At 48.2% G+C, this 22,558-nt stretch overlaps 1 protein-coding gene across 1 annotated transcript in view; it reads right to left on the minus strand.

Moving 5' to 3' along the window:
• Positions 1-247: 247 nt before the first annotated feature.
• The window catches only part of macf1a (microtubule actin crosslinking factor 1a), a 110,048-nt gene continuing 87,737 nt past the window's right edge, over positions 248-22,558 (minus strand). Inside the window, 28 exon segments of the mRNA XM_084484494.1 lie at positions 248-2,706; positions 2,995-3,106; positions 4,842-4,952; positions 6,178-6,398; positions 8,741-8,773; positions 9,325-9,387; positions 10,010-10,127; positions 11,078-11,095; positions 12,570-12,644; positions 13,003-13,157; positions 13,342-13,504; positions 13,806-13,969; positions 14,399-14,510; positions 14,629-14,817; positions 15,173-15,445; positions 15,852-16,046; positions 16,513-16,672; positions 17,019-17,188; positions 17,484-17,603; positions 18,424-18,630; positions 19,014-19,169; positions 19,439-19,621; positions 20,135-20,263; positions 20,680-20,877; positions 21,173-21,328; positions 21,630-21,803; positions 21,976-22,077; positions 22,369-22,470. Coding sequence (XP_084340620.1) covers positions 2,447-2,706; positions 2,995-3,106; positions 4,842-4,952; positions 6,178-6,398; positions 8,741-8,773; positions 9,325-9,387; positions 10,010-10,127; positions 11,078-11,095; positions 12,570-12,644; positions 13,003-13,157; positions 13,342-13,504; positions 13,806-13,969; positions 14,399-14,510; positions 14,629-14,817; positions 15,173-15,445; positions 15,852-16,046; positions 16,513-16,672; positions 17,019-17,188; positions 17,484-17,603; positions 18,424-18,630; positions 19,014-19,169; positions 19,439-19,621; positions 20,135-20,263; positions 20,680-20,877; positions 21,173-21,328; positions 21,630-21,803; positions 21,976-22,077; positions 22,369-22,470 — 4,119 coding nt within the window. The 3' untranslated portion in view covers positions 248-2,446.

Consider the following 22,558-nt stretch of genomic DNA (forward strand, 5'->3'; position numbering starts at 1 on the left):
TTAAAAACGCGTTTTAATAAAATGAATCAAAAACACCATTTTCCTTCCAAATTGTATTATTATATGGGAAGTGATTTCACGAGACAAACTTTTAATATCAGCACATAAGACCCCCAATATATTAACGACAAGAGAATGTTTACTGCAAGCATATTTTTTTAATACAAAAACAGAACAAAATGTTTATAATTTTAGTTTTTTGTTTTACACAATGGACTTCATCTACCCCCCCACCCCCCCTCCCCAACGTTGTCACACAGAAAATAGCACGGCATCAAAAGGCTGAGGGTTCGTCTGCACGGAAACAAGACCCCTGCTTCACCGGGACAATAAATAAATAAAAATCACTGTAAGATGTTTTTTCCTTCGCATTCTTCCTTGCTATAAATTCATTTCAAGGTTTTCTCACAAACCTCATCTCTTGCGTCGAGATGACAACACAGACAATCTCGGGGGTCCCATCCAATCAAATGGGACATTTAAAAAAACGAACCTATAGGGAGAGATGCTAGGGAAGGCGGGACATGAGAAAGGAAGTTACCCCTTTCATTGGCCCTGCTCTGCCAAAGTCACCCGTCAATCAACATTTGAAGTTTTCTTTTTCTTCACAAGGGCAAACCCCTTTGGTCATGATCTGGTAAATAGATATCATCCAAAATAACAAAAAACATTGTTACGACGAATGCAACATTAGGATGACGTGAAAACACATTTACACACAAAATATGTCCAAAGAGCAGATCAGACCATACATTTGCATTGTACAAAAAAAACATGTTTTCTTGATTTGTAATACTAATTGCTCTCTGCAACGGTTGATATGATATGGAGCTCAAAAATAAATATAGATTTGTAACTTTAGTTAGATACTTTAGTTTTAGTTGGATAACAAAAGTACAACTGGATTATAAATAAACCAGAACGACACAATGACAAAGACGAAAAAAAACTAATCCAAACAAAAAAAAGAACATTTGTCAAAGGTTTTGCATACAGTGACTCAAGTCAGTCACTCAAGTCAGTGACCTTTAGTTTTTCAGTAACACATGCCAGTGACACACATTATACACACAGCTACTTGTACACGCTTCTGTGTGTGTCTGTGTGTGTGTGTGTGTGTGTGTGTGTGTGTGTGTGTGTGTGTGTGTGTGTGTGTGCTTGGTTGCCAGGGGCGACGCACTAGACGAGGGCTGAGGGGACGGCTGGCTGGTGTGTGTGCGCTGGTGGTCACACTCTTCGGACAGAGTCGGGTTCTCGTCTCGTCGTGTGCCCGATGTGCTGTTGGGCCGAGCGGCTGACACCTCCATTAGAAAACACGGGGTTGCCGGTTCGAAGCCAGCCCGCCCCCTTCTGATCACACCGGTGTCCGAGGGTTCACAGAGGTGTCGCCCTCTAGTGGCCAGGAGGGGGATGCTCGGCGTTGGCAGGAAGTGAAGCGTCCTCCTTTCTGGAAGCTTCCTCTCCTCCTGACGCCGCCCACCACAGGTATGCTGTGGGTGTCTGGTTCCCCGGTCCGCTCACCCCGACCAGAGCCGGGGAATTCAGCACAGCCAGTCGTGACATGGGTTCTTTTAGCAGCGTCCCATCTGCCATCTGTGAGAGGAGCGTCGCGGCCCCGACACAACCGGGTAAAAACCCCAAAGCGTTCCCATCCCGGGTGTCGGCGGGGCCGTTTATTTTAGGGAGGCCGTATGGTGGAAGCCGCCGACCTCACCACATCAGGGCAGAAATGTGAGGGTTTTCTTTCTGTTCAAATGTTTTTCAGAGTCTGTCTGCGTGTGCGTGCGTTTGTGTGTGTGTGTGTGTGTGTATTCTGTGTATCACTGTTGTAGAGGCGTAGAGTGGGGGAACACGTATTTGTCTTCTCTTCTCTGAGCAGAGGTCTGGTACGGGACATAAGGCAGCTTCCCGTCCCGCTCAGAGATGTGTGTGTGTGTGTGTGTGTGTGTGTGCGTGCGTGTGTGCGTGCGTGTGTGTGCGTGTGTGTGTGTGGATTCAGTGGGAGACCTTTCTCGTTACGATCCCCGTGAACTTTCTGGATCACAGGACACCAAGAGAGTCCCGGGAAAGGCCATCTGGATTGGGTTCGTAACGGGGAGGTCCTCTTCGTCATCTCTGGTCGCACGGGCCCTGAACCCTTGGTTTGTTTTCGTGTGCGAGGAGGAGGGGGGGGGGATGGAGAGAATGAGACACACCACCGGCCCTCCCTTCCCCCCGTGTCTTAGTGCAGCGTCTCATAACAGCCCTATGGAAAGAGGTTTGGATCGGACCACTCTGACCCCCCTAACACGACTGGAGGGGAAAACAAACGTCTCCCTCGGTGCACTGCGACATCATCCATCATTCTGTGCGGATCATTCTTTATTTATTTTTCTCCATTTTCGTTCTTTTTCTCTCGTCACGTCGTCGTCTGTGATCCTCCCCCCCCCCCCCACCGGTAGGGGGCCTACTTTTTCAGAGAGGAGGGGCCCTTGGGGCTGGGGGTCTTCTTGGAGATGGTGGGGATCTTGGAGGGCTTGGCCGCGCCGGGTCTCCGCGGCGTGTCCGAGGCGTCCGAGCAGACCGAGCGCGACTCCTGGAGCTCCGAGGCGTCCGAGGCGTCGCTGCCCCGCCGGCTGCTGGCGCGGCTGCCCGCCCTGCTGCCCGCCCGGCTCCCCGCGCGGCTGGCGGCGGCGGCGCCCGCCGTGGTGCCGGCGCGCTTGGGGTCTGTGGGAGGAGGAGGAGGAGGAGGAGGAAGGAGAGGGCGGTTGAGTGAACCGTCACCAAACAAGACTAAAGAGTGCAGGAGATTAAATCTAGTCTTCTTTTTTTTAATTGCTAACATGCCCTGCTAGCGATAAGCTAAGCTGTGCAGTTTGTATGAAAACTGAATATAAATTCTAAACAAAACAAAAGCTAGGGATTAACTTCAGCCTGTAAGGATCACTGCAGTAAAACAAGCGGGGACGTTCGTTCTACAGTAACACCGTTAGGACGCTCTGACGGGCTTCTCACCGGGCCGGCAGGGTTTGGCGCTGGTGGGCGTGGAGCCCCCGTTCTCGCCGGTCAGAGACCCTCGGCTGGAGTGGAAGGTGGGCCTCTTCAGCTTGGAGCCCGCCGCCGTCCCCTGTAGGAGGGCCCCCGGCACACGTCAGCACAGCGCTACTGCTAGCTCAATGGCTTGATGTAGCGCTACTGCGGTGCTAGGGTTTACAGGGACCCTGACGACCCAGTACTACGGGTGGCCCCAGCTACACACTGCTACACCAACACTCTCAACATGACCAAAACAATGACTCTTATGCCGCTTCTCCACCGCCAGTACCAGCTCGACTCGACACGCCTTTTTTGCGTTTCCATTGGCAAAAAAAGTACCCGGTACCTAGTACCGGGTACTTTTTTTTTAGTACTACCTCCGTCGAGGTTCCAAGCGAGCGGAGTAGGTACTTTTGTGTGACGTAAACAGGCTGCTGGTAACTGATTGGCCAGCGGCTGTAAATGGGAATAATCACTCAAAGTTAAGTTGTGTCCGGCGTGGTTGGAGTCCACGAACCCGCTCCCGAGGGGGACACTGATCAGCGTTTCGCCGTGTGTGTCGCTCCTTCCCCGGGGCTAGAGTTAGGCTGCGCATGGTTGTGTGTGTCGGGCGTGGTTGTGTGTGTCCGGCGTGGCTGGAGTCCACGGACCGGCTCCGGAGGATCAGCGTTTCGCTGTTTCGTTTTAGTGTCGTTCCTTTCCTAGGGCTCGAGTTTTGCCTCCATCAACGTTACCGTATGACAACAATAGACGCGCAGTCATTGCGCTTTTTATTTTATTTTATTTCCCATCATAACCTTTCCCCGGAATCAGGAAATAGTCTTGATCAGATTCAGATTTCCCGGGAATCGCGTCTCCCGTGATTAAAACCTAATGACGACCCGCCCATGGTAGAGAGGTTCTTTTCTACGACCCGCCCACATTGAAGAGGTACTTTTTTAGATGGAAACGCGCCTGGAACCGAGTCGAGTCGAGGCGAGTTGAGTTGAGTCGAGTTGATACTGTCGGTGGAAAAGCGGCATTAGACCTGGCTGTCTGCAAGTGATATTGTACCATTGAACAAGTTGATGACGGTAGCTACTGGAAATAAATAAAATATTTTCTCCAACAAACCCGTTTTTGTAGTTTTTGTATCGGACTATATACACGCATTAGGTAAAAATTTTGAATTACCTAATATAGTCACATCACACTCCATAGACAACCTTTATATTAAAATGAGGGACATTTTTAGGCATGTCTACGTCTTGCATTGCAATGCAGCCAGGTACAATGTGCACTAAAGTAAATTGCATAAAATATATTATTAAATTCTGAATTTAATTTAAAACATTTCCAGCATTGTAGTAGTCATGGAAACACCTATTTCCAATATAAAAAAAGACAATACCATTTAGAACCAATAATAACCATCACAAGCTTATCTTAAAGGGATACCTTGAATTTGTGAGTTTGTGCGTGGGTGTGTCTGTGCATGTAAACATTTGTGTGTCTGTGCATGCATGAGTGTGTGTGTCTGTGCATGTGTGTGCGTGTGCGTGTGTGCAGTTATGAGTGTGTGTGTGTGTGTGTGTGTGCAGTTATGAGTGTGTGTGTGTGTGTCTGTGCATGTATGCGTGTGTGTGTGCATTTATGCGCGTGCGTGTGTGTGTTTGTGTGTGTGTGTCTGTGCATGTATGCGTGTGTGTATCTTTACAAGTATGCGTGTGGGAGTTTTTGCGGTTTTAAGCGCGTTGACCGGGTCTGAGAGGCCTAGCGTTAAGGGTGGGGGAGTTAGTGGGGTTGGGAGGGTTTTAAGGGTGGGGGTGGGTGGGTCGCTCAGTTACCTCGGGCCCCGGGGCCGCCTGATCCGGGCAGCAGTTAGACTTGGAGGTCGTCGGGGTTTTACTGTGAGCAAGCCAGGGCTTGGCGTAGTCGCGAGAATGGGTGTTTGAGGACTGGAGGGGGGAGGGGGGAAGGAGGTAGGACAAGGAGGGAAGGAAGTAGGAGGGAATGAGGTAGGAGGGAAGGAGGTAGGGCAAGGAGGTAAGGAGGTAGGGCAAGGAGGTAAGGAACGTGGGAGGTAAGGAGGTAGGGCAAGGAGGGAAGAAGGTAGGAGAGAAGGAAGTAGGAGGGAAGGCAAGGAGAGAAGGAGGTAGAGCAAGGAGGGAAGGAACGTGGGAGGGAAGGAGGTAGGGCAAGGACGGAAGGAGGTAGGGCAAGGAGATAAGGATGGTAGGAGGGAAGGAGGTAGGGCAAGGAGGGAAGGAAGGATGGATTGTTTAAGTGAAAGGAGGTTGAGGAAGTGCAGGATTGGCAGCAGGAGGAGGAGGAAGTTGGGAAAGTTGGCAGGAAGTGCAGCGCAGTGTTTTTTTGGTGCGAGCCCGGATGCGTAAGGTAATTTAATAGTTGTTTTGATTGATTTTTTTAGTTTTTTTCCAAACAGACCCCAAGCGAAGCGCAGAACGGACATTTGTAAAGCCAGGTTAACAGGAGGAGGGGATGAGGGAGAAGAGGAGGAGACAAACAGACAAAAGAAAACAAACAACAAATAAACATCAAATGAAACAAAAACGAGGACGCCTCGACGCAAGGATCAAGGAGCTCCCCACACACACACACACACGCTCTCACACACACACACACACAACACACACGTGTGTTGCACACAAAAAGTATGCACACAATCGTACACACACACACACAGGTACAATCACACACACACACATACCTTTACACACACACACACACACACACACACACACACACACACACACACACACACACACACACACACACACACACACACACACACACACACACACACACACACACACACACACACACACACACACAATTTTGACACCAATGGTATTGACTGGGACACTTTACTGACAAACATAAAACATAAAACGTATATTAATAACCTGACAAGGAGCACACTGAAGGTTGTGGGTTATCTGGCTCGTTAACATTAACAACAAACAAGCTTTTTTTATTGAGTTTGTGGTGTGTGTGTGTGTGTGTACACATACATTTCGGTCACAGTGTCATCAATCAACTGTGCGGAAAATGTGTTGCAATACTACAAACATCTCTTCCCCTCTTCCACAACTGAGCGCACTTTACCGTCATACTGCGGCATCTCCGGCCCGACCCGCCTCTCTGTGCTCGGCTACTCACCCTGGAGGAGGAGGAGGAGGCGGTGGGCGTGGCCGGCGTGGAGGGCAGGGAGGCGCAGCTGTGGGCGCTGTGGGAGGCCGAGGAGGAGGAGCGGGTGGGGGAGGCGGTGCGCGAGCCGGGCTTGGAGCGCCGGCCCCGCGAGCGGAAGGCGGCCAGGCCCTGGGACACGCCCTCGTGGATGATGAACTTCTCCCTCAGCTCCAGGTTGGTCCGCCCACGGGCTGGGGGGGGGGGGGAGAGAGAGAGAGAGAGAGAGACAGCGGGACAAGGTGAGGGACAGAGAGGGAGAAAGACAGATATAGAGAGAAGAGAGGAGGGAGTAGAAATAAGAACAGGGAACAAAACAAATATTATATTTTCATACAAGTTTGTGGTTGGTGCCGCAGGAGGCTGCGAATATAGCAAGCAATGAAGGTGGCTATGTGTGGCAAGTGGGGGATCTGTGTGTGTGTGTGTGTGTGTGTGTCAATGGGGGGGGGGGAGGGTGTACAGTGCATCCCTGGGCAGAGGACATCAGAGGTCGTGCACGGAGGTCAGCGGATAGCACGTGCGCTTGGACCAGCACACTGTGGTGGGTCAAGGGTCAAATGAGTGAGGATGTGTGTGCGTGCACAAGGAAGCATGTGACTGGGGATTGTGCACAAGTGGACCGTTAGGAACAATGTTATTTTTAAATGAGCACCCATTCCTTAATAGACACACACACACAGCCACATACGCACACACACACACACACACACGCGCAGAGAGCGGCATCCCATCCAGATTTCTCAACAAGTCATCGGGGCACCAAATCATCACCGTAGACCAATCAATTCACACTTCCTCCCGACTGGGGACACCAAATAAGTTGGTGTCGTCAGCTAGGATTCTCTTTATTTTTTTGTGCAGATTTGTGCAGATTTTTCACTCACACGTGACACAAGGTGTGTTCACATGCGATAGATGCCAAATGCCAAAAATGTACACTGCAGGTACAGTTAAAAAATGTGGAAACATCATCTCTCAATTATCTCAACAGTAAATACAAATATACAATTGTATTTTTTGGGGGGTATGCCTGTGGTATTAGCTACATTGAGAAGTCACTTCCAACACCAAAGAGTCCCCAGACGTCACTCATCTCAGCAGCAGTGTGCACCGGGTGAGGGCAGCGGACAGAACACACAAGCCCAGAGCGGCCAGCCACACACAGAGGGAGGGAGGGAAGGAGGCAGGGAGGTGGGAGAAACTAATGATTAGAATAAGAATCGGATAATAGTAAAGCAAAAATGAGAACGATAGAAAAGAGTACAGGAATGAAAATAAACAAACAAATAAATGATAGACAAAAGTTTAGTGCCACAGAAAGCTTTTAAGGCAGGCAGTGTGGAGGAAGACAAGCCTCAACCCTAACTGATGGTGGAGGGGAAAAAACAACAAGGTAAAAGAGTGGGAGGAGGGATGGGGGAGACGAATCATCTAGGCAACGAGGGAGAGGAGAAGAAGAAGAAGAAGAAGAGGGAGGAGGAGGAGGAGGAGGAGGAGGTGGTGGGCTGAAGCTAGTGGCAGTGGCAGTAGCAGTAGCAGCAGCAGTGACGGTGTTGCGCGTGACCGGCCGCACTCATCACCCCTAGCAACGGGACCAGCAAAGGCCCGGTCAATTAAATGGGTGCACCCTGCAATTACTTCCCCCGCGCCAGCCCAGGTGCACCCTGTAATTGGGTCCTCCACCAAGCAGCCAGCGCATTTAAACAGGAGCCGCACTGGAAGCCAGAGCTCTCTGAACCACAGGCCGGCCGAGGCCCGCTCTCACATGGTCCCGGCTCTCTCTCTCCCCTGCTACTGATTACACGCTATTGCTAGTATTCGTTATTGAGATGGTTTGGAGAAATCAATACTTAAAGAATGGTTTTGATTAAATTTTATCATCAGACATGAGGAACTTCTTTGTGAATTTTTCTGCTAGCTGTCGTGTTTTGTTTATTTATTGTATTTCAATAACAAGACAAGCGGGTGATTCTTTTTTTACCAACGACATAACCCAATAAAACCACCAAGAGCTTCAATGCTCGAATAGCATGAAAAATAGAAACGGAGCTACTTTTGGTATTTTCATTGGGGACGTCTGGAGAAAAAACAACAACATAGAATTACACCGCAGCCTCGTCCTTAAAACTCCCCTTCAGCCTCTTATTTGCCCTGTTTCATGGGCGTCCATGTTGAATTTGCTGGCCATAAATCAGACTCTACCAAGACCAGGGTCAGCCAAGCCCTGCTGCTTCTATGTGTGCGTGAGAGAGGAGAGCATAACATAGATACACAGACACAAGGCCCATTCATATGCCCATACAACACAGAAACACATACACACACACACACACACAGGACATCAGTGGTTTTAGACGCCTGAACCGATGGGCTGAAAGCATGGACAGATGGACAGCGAAAGAGAGAGAGGGAGAGAAAGAGAGCGAGGGGGAGGGAGGGAGAGCGAGGGGGAGAGAGAGAGAGAGAGAGAGCGAGGGAGAGAGAGAGAGAGAGAGAGAGAGTGAAGGGGAGAGGAAGGGAAAGGGGTAGGTACCTCGGCAGCAGAAATAGCCAGGAGTAACCGCCACTAAGAGACACAGAAGACAATGTGAAACACGTGTGTGGAATGAAGATTCACATACACAGGAATGTTGTAAAGAGTGTGCATGCACATAAACACACACAGACGCACACACACACACACAAACACACACACACACACACACACACTCAAACATCCACCAGGTGAGGCCTGGAAGTGAAGGTGTGTGTGGGGGCTTCAGACAGTCAGGGGTGAGGAGGGGGTGGGGAGAGGAGGAAGACATTAGGTTAGTACACACAGTTAGAGTCCGCAAGACAGAGACAAGCTTGAAACGGACCAATCCAAGACCAGAACAGAGTTATGAAAAATAACAAAATAAAAGCGTGTTTGAAGCAGTCTATTTGACTGCACACAAATGCAAAACTCTCAGCAGATGAGAAGAGGACAGAAATGAGATGGCAGAGAGAGAGAAAGATAGAACATATCTGACTAGAGGTGAGTAAAAAGCAAATGTCTTTCAAACGTAAAAAAAAAACCCTCAAAGCGGGTGAGGAGAGGAAGTTAGGAAGGAGTGAGGGAGAGAGAGAGAGTCCAACCTATACGAGATGAGATGGAGCTACTGGAATCGGAGCGGAGAATCTTAAGTCCAGGGTGTTGCACTGAGGAAAGAGAAGTAGGAAGAGAGGGAGGAAGGGAGGAAGAGATAGAGGGTGGGAGACCAAGGAAGGGAGAGGAACAGAACTGAGGACTTGTGCAGAATGCAATCCCTACCGTCTTTATAAGACAATAAAAACGGCAGAAATTGGGAAAGAGATGAAAGGCAACCGTATACAGAAGGAAAGAGAAATCAATTTAAGGAAAGGTGAAATTGGTGGAAAGCACTCAGAGAGGCAAACGTGGAATAAAGAAATGTAACACATAACCATACATCACAAACGTGAAACGTATGGTTACAGAGGTGGAGGTAGGGACCCCCGACAGAGAGAAGGAAGAGAAGTGAAAGAAAATGTGATGCAAAAAAAACAAAAAAAACCAGTAGCATTGGCATCTCGTGCGCCACCTGCTGCCATGGCAACAGGAACTTGTTTAACCGTGGTGGTGGAACATTAAAAAAAGTTGTTGGTTGGATTCTGGTCGTCTGGAATGGGTCTGTTGTGCAGCTCAGTTTGTGGTCAGCTGTCCGGATTTCTGGATTGCGTACCAGAACTGGTGCAGATGTGTGTCTCTCATCACCTGTGGTGTGTGTGTCTGCGTGTGCATTTCTGCGTGTCCCTGACTTACCACGGCAGGGGTCGTTCTTGACCAGGAACTCGTCGAGGGCCATCCAGCCCCCGCCCACCCTCACCATGACCGTGCTGCGCAGGATCCGCACCAGACGCAGCTGCTGGGAGTCCCCGAACTGATGGTAGAGAGAGGTAGAGAGACAGAGACAGAGAGAAAGAGACAGAGAGAGAGAGAGAGAGACAGAGAGAAAGAGACAGAGAGAGAAAGAAAGAAAGAAAGAAAGAAAGAAAGAAAGAAAGAAAGAAAGAAAGAAAGAAAGAAAGAAAGAAAGAAAGAAAGAAAGAAAGAGAGAGAGAGAGAGAGAGATTGGAAGACGGAAGAAAAAAAAGAAGGAAAAGAATAGAAAGAGGAATAAAAGTATAGGATAGGAAAGAGTGTGTGGGGTAACGGAGACGGAGGAAAGAGACAGAGAGGGAGAGTCAGTCAGGGGTTCAACTGTGGGCGGACATGTGAAGGCGGTTGTAGGCATCACACCCGGACACACAGCCAGGTATCTATATTCCATGCATCGACAGACGACCCCATGCACGGAAGGATGTAGAAGGAGTCCTCTACTGCTCCCAGACGGCTCAAACCCCGGATCAACAATCAAATCAATCATTTTCATCCCGTAAAAAAAAAAAAAAATCTGTCAATCCCATCACCAAAAGAGGCCAAGCATTCCCAGCACACAATCATATCTGGATTTGTATCCCCCACCCCCCTCACCCAACGAGCCCAACGAGAATTTTTTCCCAGCACATCATCCAACTGTGACTACTCCCCCACCCCCATGTCCTGTTCGGCCGGTTCACATTATGCAGTTTGTCATCGACCAAAACCGACCACTCACGGCAAACATGTGGACGGTGAAATCTGCTGACACGCTCCTGACCAACAATGGAGCGTATATATCAAAGCAATATCATTTTAATTCATTTAATAATTGTTTGTATCATTTCACACAATACTAATCATTTTGCTTATTGCTGTAATATTGGTTATTAGACTCCATTGTTGGACAAAAAAAAGCAGAAGCAGATTCCAGCCGTCCAATCACAGCGGTCGCAGCGGCAGTCACTTTACCTGGTTTCCGAGGAAGAACTAGAAAAAACATGGGGTACACAGGGAGGAGGAGAGGGACACAGGGAGAGAGAAAAAGAGAGAGTGAAATAACATGTTGTGCAACCTATTTCAGCCTGAACTCATAAGCCTGCTTGTGGTACTCTGTATAAACTGGTTCATTTTTACAATGTGTCGAGTTAGTTTCGTGGCTCGGCCTCAAGATGGAGGAAGCGAGATGAAAGGGTGGATGGGGAAAATGGTGTGGGGGTGTGAAAACGTTTCGTAAAAACGGACAGAATAATGATGGCGTGTGAGAGATGAGGTTTGGTGGAGGGTGAGTTGATGTGAGAATGAGAATAGACAGTGGAGAGAGGGAGACGGATGAACACTCAATACATCTACAACAACGCTGTTAGTATCCTCCAGTGTCCGCAGCCTCAGACACTGGAGGTCATCACCCAAAAGGGGAATGACGATGTGAGTGCGCTCAGTAGCGGTGGTAATGGCGTATCCGCATCAAGCTGTAGAACACTCTAAAGGTTACTGCCGTTACACATGGACACACACACAGAGAGGCCCGGCCACTGGCTAGCTAGCCTACTAGGGACTGTGTATATAGATATTTATGAATTTAGTTTTCATTTTCATTTCAGTAATTTTCATAGGATGAACTGATCCGTTGAGAATTAAGGTTGATTTGCCCGTTGATCAATCAAACAGTCAAACTTTCATGCCTGCTACGCATATTGTCACTAATCGCATTTAATGACAGTAATTAAGAACCGTCTGTCGCTACCAGCTGCATCCTGGTGAGCTGACTGACTAGTCGGCCCCTGTGTGGCATCCATGTCTACAGGTTCATCTTTTCATTATTTTGCCGGTGAGCTCAGCTGGCGACCCTGTGAGATGTTAGACAAACCTGTTACTACCACACACAGGTGAAAACATGTTAAGAGCTTGGGGCCAAACGGTGAGTGAACACATTCACATGGAGACACATACGGTTAGTGTGATGACAGTGCCTTGAGAAAGGTCAGAGGCTACATGATGCTGAAAGAGAAGGTGGATGAACAGCCAGTCAGGGTGGGTTGAATATGAACCATAAACAGACAGACAGTCTGTTTATGCTTGATGTCGTCCATCAAACATGCAGTGAGTGCGTTAAATATAAGCCATCAAAACAGGCTGTCAGTGTTCAAAACAGCCGAACCTCAGCCATGTGTTGTTATTTACAGTCCTACAACAAATGTGCTACAGCATGGAAGTAGATGGGAAATGTTACACTGGACATTGAACAAAACGCATTGAACAATATAAATTATATATTACAAAAGGATGTATTTGTATCACAGTATATCTTATTCACAAAAATTCACAACAAAATAACAACTTAACTCTAACTCTCTAATGGGAATTGCTCATTTTTCGACATAACTCTAAAACAACACATGATGACTATCGGCCTTCACCAAAACATCCTGTTCCAGCGTGCTGAAGCAGGATCCCAACTCACCCTGTACTTGTTCTCCCCTATCTGCTCCACCTGGAACCTCTTGGCACACTTACACTGCGCCACTTGCCGGGTCACCTGGGCACAGAGGACACAACCACAACATCAACACCTTGTTACCATGACGAGTACTATCACTGGACTTTTATTCACTGTTACCTGACGTTCTCTATTCAGTATGGTTTGGCAGTTGAATAGACAAAGTGATAGCGGACAATGGTAGCCACCGCCCTATTATATGATACATATCTGGCTCTGTTTGTTCATTAAGACTGTGATAAACGTTGTTGTTGTTGTTGTTAGTAATAAACATCAAGCAGCACATAAAAAAATGCGACATCCGCATATGCTTGGGTATAAATCACAGGACAGAGTTGCTTCTATGTGTCTGTTGATTTCTGAACAAGTTGGTTTGTGGCTCTGCCAGGTGCCGCACCTCGTCCTCTATCTTGTCTGCGTCCGTGGTGGGCCTGTAAGCGTCCTTGTTGGGGTGAAGCGCTGCCACAAACTCGTAGTAGTCGATGTAGCCGTCACCGTCGCGGTCAAAGATGTCCGCCACCGCGGTCATCTCCAGCCGGCTGGTGGGGAACTCTGAGGAGAGGGACAACCACAAGAACACCCTGTAAACAACGACATCCTAGACCCTACAATGCACTTGTCTGGCTGGTCCTGAGCAGTTTGAGTGACTTCCAAACACAAGGGGCTTCATAGTGAGTTTCCCAGGGTAAACAGAGAAGGAAAGCCACTATGGCGTTACGTCAAATGGTTGACGTACTAGAGGCCAGGATGCCGTCTATGAACTCCTGCCGCGTGATCTTTCCGTCCTGGTCCTTGTCGATGCGCCTGAAGAAGTCCATGACGCGGGACTTCTTGTGGTTCATCCAGCGCATGTATTTCTTCCTCCACACGTCAAAGTCAAAGTTGGCAAACTCCTTCAGCTACAAGACCACAGGGAGAAAACAAACAAAAGGTTGGCTCTTCTGTTGTTGTGGCCAGGGGAACCGTTTCAAATGACCTTTGAGTGATCCTCACTTCAAACATAGTATTTTGTTTCATATTCGAGGCATATGGTCACAAAGGCTCATAATTAGATCCAAGATGAACATAGTTAACCATTTCACTATACGCAAATTATCTAAAAAAGTTTGTTCACATCCAAATCTCTTTTGGAGCCAATGGTTCTTATAGGGCCTGTGACATCGCTACCAGGGCCAGCACGGAACCAGGAAGTGTAATTACCTCCTCCAGCCTATCAAGCGCATCGTTGAGCTTCCTCTGGCGATCGAGGGCCAGCAGCCAGACCTGCTGCCACCTGGCGCAGAGCTGGTTGAGCCGCGGGTTGCTGCTGGCGATCAGCATGGCGGCATGTTGGTGCTGCTGCTGCTGCTGTTGCTGGTTTTTACCTGCAAGGGGCAAAGGGGGGCAGGCCAAGCTTGGTCAGGGGTTTTGTTGGTAACTTTTTGTACATCTGGAGAATCAGTGTTTTGTGTTGTTTATGTTTATGTTTAATGGATCTATATTCCGGGAGTCTTGGTGCGGATTCAGGCAAAGTCTGTCACCGCAACATTGGGAGAACTAATTCATAAAAGATCAACAAAAAATTCAAGGGAGGGATGTAGAAAAAGTAAAATACTGGATTTACTGCAGCCAAGAAAACAAGAATGCACAACCGGTTTTGAACCAGATAGATTTTTGAATACTTTTCTTCTTGTAGTTAAGTGATTAATACACATTTTGATCCCAAAAAATTAACTGAACTAAATCAAAGTGAAAGTGAAAGTGAAAATAGATAAGGCAGAGAGTGTAGACGTGGTGGATATGTCATAACGTACGTGCTCCTCTCCGCTCTGCCAGGCTGCTCGACACCTCGGCTGGTTTCCTTTTGTACGTCTTCGTCACCTTGTCCACGTCTGGCTGCTTCCTGGTCATCTCCTCCATGAACACCTGGCGGGAAAGAAAGAGTTGATTGGAAACGTTTTGGTCAAGCTTTTGTTCTGTTCCAGATAAACTTAACCAAACCAACTACCAAAGTGAATGGAATGTTAGTCAGCCAATCACTTGCCTGGTGTTCTGTGATGAGCGACTTCAGTTGAGTGATGTCCTGTGGGAGGGGCTCCGTGTCTCTTTGGACCAATGCGGTTTCAGCGTATTGTAGCCATGACAACAGCTCCTCCAATAGGTTGGCGTTGTTGAGCAACTCAGTCAGAGCTGTCTCCAGGCGCTGTTCGTGCTGTTTGGCCCATGTCAGCACCTGTAGAAAGCCACCACGCTGATTAATTTAACTAGGCTACAAATTGACCTAACTAGTCTCTTAATCTCCCATGGGGATGACCCAATATAATTAGTGTCAGGAAGAATCAAAGAAAGTAAAACACTGTTACAGGGTTTTACATACTCAGTTACTTTACGTAACTCCTTCCTCCCCCCTTTTCAGCCAAACTTTTTTTCCAATACAGACAATTCATATCCGTTGCGAAAAAAGATAATCATCTGTTCACTTTTTACTGTTGCAACCTCGAAGCACCCAACACGAGTATAATACAGCATACGGCCTCAAGAGACTTAGGACCACCCTCTCTCTCCCTCCCCCTCTCCTCCCCCCTCACCTCCTCAAAGCGGGCGCGGATGATGGTGATCCAGTGCTTGATGGTGGTGACCGAGTCCGGGTGGCACTGGGTGAGGATGGCCTCGCCCATGCCCGCCGCAGAGTTGACGGTGGAGCGCTTCTCCTCCACGGTGCCCATGAAGTCCCGGTGCGTGTGCAGCAGGGTCTGCAGCGTGTCCGCCTCCTCCGGCAGCACGCCGCGGAACCGCAGCGTCTGCTCCGCCTCCGACAGCCACTCCAGGAGGATCTGCACGTTGGTGCGGAACTCCTCCGCCTGCCGGGGGGCGGGGGTGAGGGAGGAGTTAGCCTAATGCGCCGGGTGGGGACTGATATATAGATATATATATATCCTATGCATCTGTCCTGTATATATGTATACAATGCATACAAGGTAAGAATAAGTGTGTTCTAAATTGCTGGAAAATAACTTGTTTTTTTTCCAAGGCGTTGAGGATTTTATATCATTGTCTTATGAACGCTAATAAGAACAATAATAACAGTAATACTGTTGTAACATATCAATAATATATTTTTAACGTTTTCAATTATACTGCATTTTTTTCGAAGCATAAATAAATCACTGAAAATACATAATCAAACAGTGATATTTATTATTACTGAGGACCGAGTAGTTAGGATGAACGCTTTTCTGGATGCTACGGTAAGGGTTGACCTCTGACCTGTTTGACGGCCTGCTGGAGGCGGGTCTGCTTGCTGACGGACAGCGCGCACACCGTATCCCAGCGGTTGCTGAGCTCCTGCAGTTGGACCTTGACCCAGGCCGTGTCGTCGCGGCCGGTGTCCATAAGCTCGCGGGCCGAGCGCTTCAGAGCCTGGATGCTGCTGGTCCTCTTGCCCAGCTCCTTCTGGAACGCCTGGACACACACACACACACATTGGGAGGGTTAGTGAGGATTACAAGCATTGACACTGGACATTGGTATAAAAATAAATAGTATATAGTAAAATAGTTAAAGAAAGTGTATAATAATAATAATAATAATAATAATAATAATAATAGTATAATAATATTAACAGTCATTAGTATCATAATATGCATTATAATATTAGGCATATAGTCATGAAACAAGAAAATGGTGATGATAGTTAACATGTTGGATTAGCTTGATAAGCTAGTGTAGTATCTTTTCTATATCTTTTTAACTGTTTTGATGAAGCTATTACCCTGGTAATGCAATTACAATCCTTTTGACGTTTCAATTTCCGTTTGTTCTTGTCGACTTCAACATTAATCACTTAACTTTGCCAAAATAAAACACGAGAAAAAACAACAACAATGCTGCCAATTACACCGTTGAGAAACCCTGAAAACACACTGACCTTGTGGGTGTCCATGAGGTTGGACACCAGGTCCAGGTCCCCGTGGACGGGCTGGTCCTCGGCCAGCTGGGGCTCCACCCGGTACAGCCAGTCCACCAGCGCCTGGAGGGCCTCAGCAAACTGCCCCGAGAACAGCAGGGCCTCCTCCAGCTTGTGTTGTCTGGGAGAGGAACAGAGGTGATTAGACACAGCCTCTCTCGTGGATATTATTATATTGATATATAAATATTAAAAAGATATATAAATATTGCATCAATAATGCAATGAATTTATTCCTTCCTGTTTTGATATTCTTTCCCTGTTTCGTTTGTTTTAATTATCGTTTTGTAGCACGGCATTAAAATAACAGATCAAAGTAAGTGAATGCATTTCAAATCACAGTGTCATGTTATGCACTGCAACACAACATCATCTGAAGACAAACATCTGATTCAGATTCGGAGGCCAGGAAGTAACTTGAACCGGGACGTAACATTGTGCGACGCTAGCCCGGTCCCCCCACTCACCGCTCCACACTCTTGCCGCAGACGGTGTCCCATTTGTCCCGGAGCTCCCCCAGCAGGTGGTCCAGCTTCTGGGTGTCGGAGGGGAGCTGGGTCTTGTCCCGCATGGCCTTGCCCGACCGCACTGTGGTGTCGTACACTGGCTGCTTGGAGCCCAGCGCCTTCTGGAACTCCTGTAGAGACACACACACACACACACACAGACACACACACACACACACACACACACACACACACACACACACACACACAGACACAGGGGAGAATTTAGGGAGGAACACGACAAAGGGTTTTTTGTTGCACTGTTGCCTGTGAGAAACCAAGCAGAAATTCCGCACGAATAAAAAGGAAGTGAGAATTGCGACCTGAGGCAACTTTCTCAAAGGCTCGTAGGAAAAGCCATTGATGTGTCTCGTGTCGAGTGTAAAACCCACCACAACACCCTGGATCCCTGTGAGCGTGCCGTACCTTGTGCTTGGACAGCTGCAGTTTGATCTTGTCTGGTTCGTTGGAGATCTCCAGCTCAGAGTCCAGGCGGCTCTCGGCTTCCTCCAGCCAGTCGGTCAGCTTCCTCCACGCCTCGTGGAACTACAGACGCAGGGAGAGGCACGCGGTTCAAAGCTGCAGGAACACACTCGTCTCAACAGCTCACAGAGAACCCCAAACAATCGCATACGTGCGGAAGCACTCAAAGACGATGGACTACCGCTAAACTAAATATAGTTGGTGTTTTCTTAAAACCACAAACATGAATAACCACCGTGCGCCCCGTGTGTTTTTTTCTCTTGCATTCCTTACAGTTGGTTTCATGAGCTCGAATTCCAAAAAATCCAACCACGGGAATTAAAAGTGTTCAGTTTTTCCTAAACTCGCTCACAAACAGAATGGGGCGTCCCGATTCCTTCGGGAGCATCGATACGTTGACCGCAGGCCAACGTTTGTACTCACACAAACAAACCCATTCAGGCCTACTTTGGTACAGTCGGATGACTCAGACAGAACAAAGAGTTGACTTATTGGACAGGGACTGATACAGTGTACATAGACTAACGACCGCTCTCCGATGCAAGCACATCACAGTGTTCACAGCGGATGCTAATTTGCAACACCCATCCCCAGAAGGGCTTTGGGAAAAAGCTCCATCACATCCATTCTTTAAGAGCATCATCACCATAGCGTCACCATAATCATCCTCCTCATTTCTCTTCTGACTGTGTATTCATCATAGCTCAAACAACTTCAACCCCTTCTCAAAACACATCCTGTTAAATCGGCCGATAACAACCTACGATATTTTAACGCTAATTTATTTTGTCTATATTTGACCACAACCTGTTCCAGTGCATCAGGGTTGCCAAAATCGGCCAACATAATAATTCAAATCCTCATGGTGATCACGGTCATCTACCTGCTTGGCGCGCTTGCGGGCCTCGTCGAGGTGGCGCCCGCGGTCCAGGGAGCGCTGCACCAGCTTGTCCCAGCGCGCCTGCACGCTGAGCAGCAGGTTCTTGATCAGCACCACGTCCTGCTTCAGGCTGGCAAAGCGCAGCTGGGAGCCCGCCTTCTCCAGGGCCAGCACCTGCTCCCGGTGGGTGTTCACCTCGTTCACAAACACCTGCGGGAGGGGAGAGAGGGAGGGGGGGGGGAAGTAGAAGAGGAATGGGGAAGAGAGGGGGGAGGAGGGAGGGAGGATGAGGAGGGGGGCGTGAGGGAAGAGAGGGGAGAGGAGGAGAGGGGCGGAATGGAGCAAGGGGAGGAGGGGGGCGGCGGGCAGGGGGAGGTAGAAGAGGAATGTGGAGGAGAGGGAGGGATAGGAGGGGACAGGATGGGAGAGGAGATGACCAATGAGATCAGAGAGATGAGAGATAAACAAAAAAGATATACAACATTTAACAGACATCCAATGTATGGTTTCTATCCAGTAATCACACACTACCACCTCTACATCCATCGGTTGCTACGCATTGAAGAGGAGGAGGAGGAGGGGTGCACCAGTACCTTGTGCTCATCGATCTGGAACAGCACGGTGTCCAGGATGAGGCTGGGGGCCTGGGCCATGTTGAGGGTCTGCTCTGCCTGCGTCAGCCAGTTGATGGTGTCCTGCAGTGAGCTCTGGAAGCCCGTGGCCAAGGACAGAGCCTCCTCCAGCTTCCCCTGGGGCCGACAGAGGCAGAGAGGAGAGCTTATAGGACAGATCATGTAAATGCATAAAGATAACGATTTTTTTTGTTTAAAGATGGAAAAAATGTACAGAATGAACGAAATTCTAATACAAATCATATATTTGATTAAAATCATTAAATAATCATTAATATAAGAAGAGAAATATAAAGTATATAATAGGATACAAAACCAAACACACAAAACAAGGAGGCGGTTGTCGAGCGGCTGAACACAGCGCGGTGCCGTGAGAACCAACGTACCCGGCGGTCGTCGATCTTGGCGCTGAGGCTGGCCCACTTGTTCTGCAGCATGGCCAGGTTCTGCTGGGTCTGGGTGGTGCCGGGCCCGCCCTCCTCCCCGCCGCGGGCCAGGAGCATGGCCTCGCCCTGGTCCAGCAGCCGGTGGTAGTGCTCCGCCCGCTGGCCCAGAGTGGTCTGCAGCTCCTGGGAAAGGGACGGGGGGGAGAGCGAGCGAGAGAGGGCGAGAGACACAGAGAGAGAACCGGAGAGAGAGAGGAGAGAAGGGCAAGGGAGAACCAGAGAACCACAGAGAGAGAAGGGGTGAGAGACCCGGAGTGAGAAGAGAGAGGGAGAGAAAGAGTGAGACCGATTCAAGGATGAACACACAAGCACGCACACACTGTAAGAAGTGTCTAGGTTACTGATATGCATTAAACATGAAGGTATTCCTCCTCAACACAAAGGTGTAAAAGAGCGGGGTGTGTAAGCAGACACTTTGACCCAAGAACCCAACCGCCTAATTCCCAGAGCGAGTACATTCAATGAAATGAAATAATAACAACAGGTAAATAACACATGTACAGAGTAAATTAACCCAATAGGTAAATTCATTATCTTAGAACACTCACAGCAATATGATAAATGCAATGTCATAACTACAGATAGAGGGGGGGGTTGCCATGGCGACGTGGTGCTGATGCAGGACGCGTGCGTTACCATGTGCTGCTGGAGCTGCTCCCGGGCCGTCTCAGGTAGACCCCCGGTGGGTTTGGCGGCGGACAGCTGGCTCTCCGTCCTCCGCAGCCACTGCAGGAACTCTTCTAGGTCGCCGTGGAAACCCTCCGCCTGCACCAATCAGATTGATTCAAGTTTGACCAGACGCGTACAGATGTTGTAATGTATGTCATAATGTCATGCATATTATATAGAAATATTATTAGTATATTATTCATCATTATTAATAATTCCTATATTCTTGTCGCCATGGGGTTTAATCAAGCTCAGATGTTTCTCAGGCGAGCTGCTACAAGCATAATATTAATGCAGCATAACTGCTGACAGCAACACCACATATTGTCTGTTCTTACCCAAATATATTGTATGCGCATTAATAAAAAATGATATGTTGCAACTGGAATTAATGTAAAAAATGAACCCCAAAAAAAGCCAAGCCAAGATATCTCCTGTGATTTCTCTCTCACTCATTCTCACTCAGTTGCCCCTAGCTGTAGTTCCCTAGCGTGCTGCTGCTACTACTGTACCTGGTGCAGCGCGGCCTCCAGCAGCTTCTGGCGCTCCTGGGTCTTGAGTAGGAGGCTCTCCCAGCCGCTGTTGAGCGTGTCCAGCTGGTCTCTCAGGTGGCTGACCTCGTCTCCGGGGGTGGAATCCAGCAGCTCGGCCCCGGCGCCGTTCACCGCCTCCACCGTGGAGTGGTGGGACAGCACGTCGTTACGCAGCACCTAGGGGAGGGGACACGTTGATATGGTGAGCTTAAACACTGCAGCTAAATGGCAGAACGATGTGGCTTTGAGAGCCAAAACATAACAGTAGCATGAAACAAAGCATGCATATAGATTACTCGACAGTTCTAATAACACTAATCTTGTTTTCAACTGAAAATATGACCAGAGCTTGCCAGAAAATACAGATCACACTAAATTAAACAATCAACAAAATGTTATCAATATTTAAATATATATCTTTTTTTATTGCCTTGGCTAGAACAAATCGTTTCCACCTAACAGCGTGACTCACGTGGTGCTTGGCCAGCTCGATCTCGATGGCCTTGGGGTCAGAGTTGACGGGCCGCTGGGTGTCCAGGGTGGCGTGTGTGTGGTTGAGCCAGGCCTGCAGCTCAGACAGGGCGTGCTGGAACTGACCCAGGGCCAGCAGAGCCCCCTCCAGCTTGTGCTGCGAAGGGAGGAAACACACACAGGTTATATATATATATATATATATATATATATATATAAAGCTTCTTTCTTCTATTTCATTTGTTCATTTGATAATAGCAATTATTCATTTATAGAGTAGAACAAACGTGATAAATAAATTATAATATGTTATTTAGCCTATTTTATGTTAATGTTGATGATATTCCTGCTTATTTTAGTTAGATTCAATTCTAGTGTTTAGTGAAGGGCACTTGGCTAAAATGGACGCTTGGCAGACAAGTAAAATGCAGCCAACTCTGTATTGAATGTCCTATCACCTGTCTGTGGGTGATCTTCTCTCCCAGGTTTTCCCAGAGATGTCGGAGCTCGGTGAGCGGCTCCTGGATCATGTCCCGGTCTGTCTGGTCACTGACTTTCTTCAGCAACAGCTCCCCCTGGTGGCACAGCTTCTCCATGTCAATCTGCTGCTGGTACACCTCCACCTTGTACTGCTGCTCAGGGCAAGGCAGGAGGGAGGGAGGAAAGGAAGGAGGGAAGGAGGTAAGGATACATGGGACAATAAGAAGGTCTGTGTTAGTTCAAAATAATTATGTAAATAAAGATTCAACTCATTTTTGCAAATGTAATATTTCTGCACATAGTAAAAAGGTTTGTGTTGCTAACCTTGAGTTCTTCAATCTGTTGTTTGACTGTTCCCAGGTCTGTTCCCACAGTCGGCATGTCACACAGTTTGATCACTGCGTTATCCAGATAGTCAAACATGCCCTGGAAACAATACGGACCAATGTTATTCATCCATCCATTCATCCTATTATTCTATCCATTCTTCCATATATCATTAACCCTATACATCCCCCCCACCCATCCATCATCCACCCATTCACCAGTTCATTTTCTTCTCCTTGTCAGATTTAATTTACACAAAGCCTGTACATCTACAAACTGTACTGATTACATTCAACAGAGTGGGTCTACTTAATTCGTCAGTCATCACTCATCCTCCAGCCTGTAGGAGGAGGTTGAGAGGCCTGCTTGCGGTCCGATGACGTTACAGACCTGCAGTGCGTCCTGGTACTGAACAGAAGCGGTCATGGCCTCCTCCAGTCGCTCCATCCTCTCCCTCCACGTCCGGTTCAGCCCTTCCCACGCTGCGTTCATCTGGAGGAGGAGAGAGAGAGAGAGAGAAATGGGTATGTTAGGACTGTATGCTTTTTGCTCTTTGAAACTTGTCATGTGTCAAACATTT

Source organism: Micromesistius poutassou (assembly GCF_964030765.1).
Source record: "Micromesistius poutassou genome assembly, chromosome: 20".
In the NCBI taxonomy this organism is placed as follows: domain Eukaryota; kingdom Metazoa; phylum Chordata; class Actinopteri; order Gadiformes; family Gadidae; genus Micromesistius; species Micromesistius poutassou.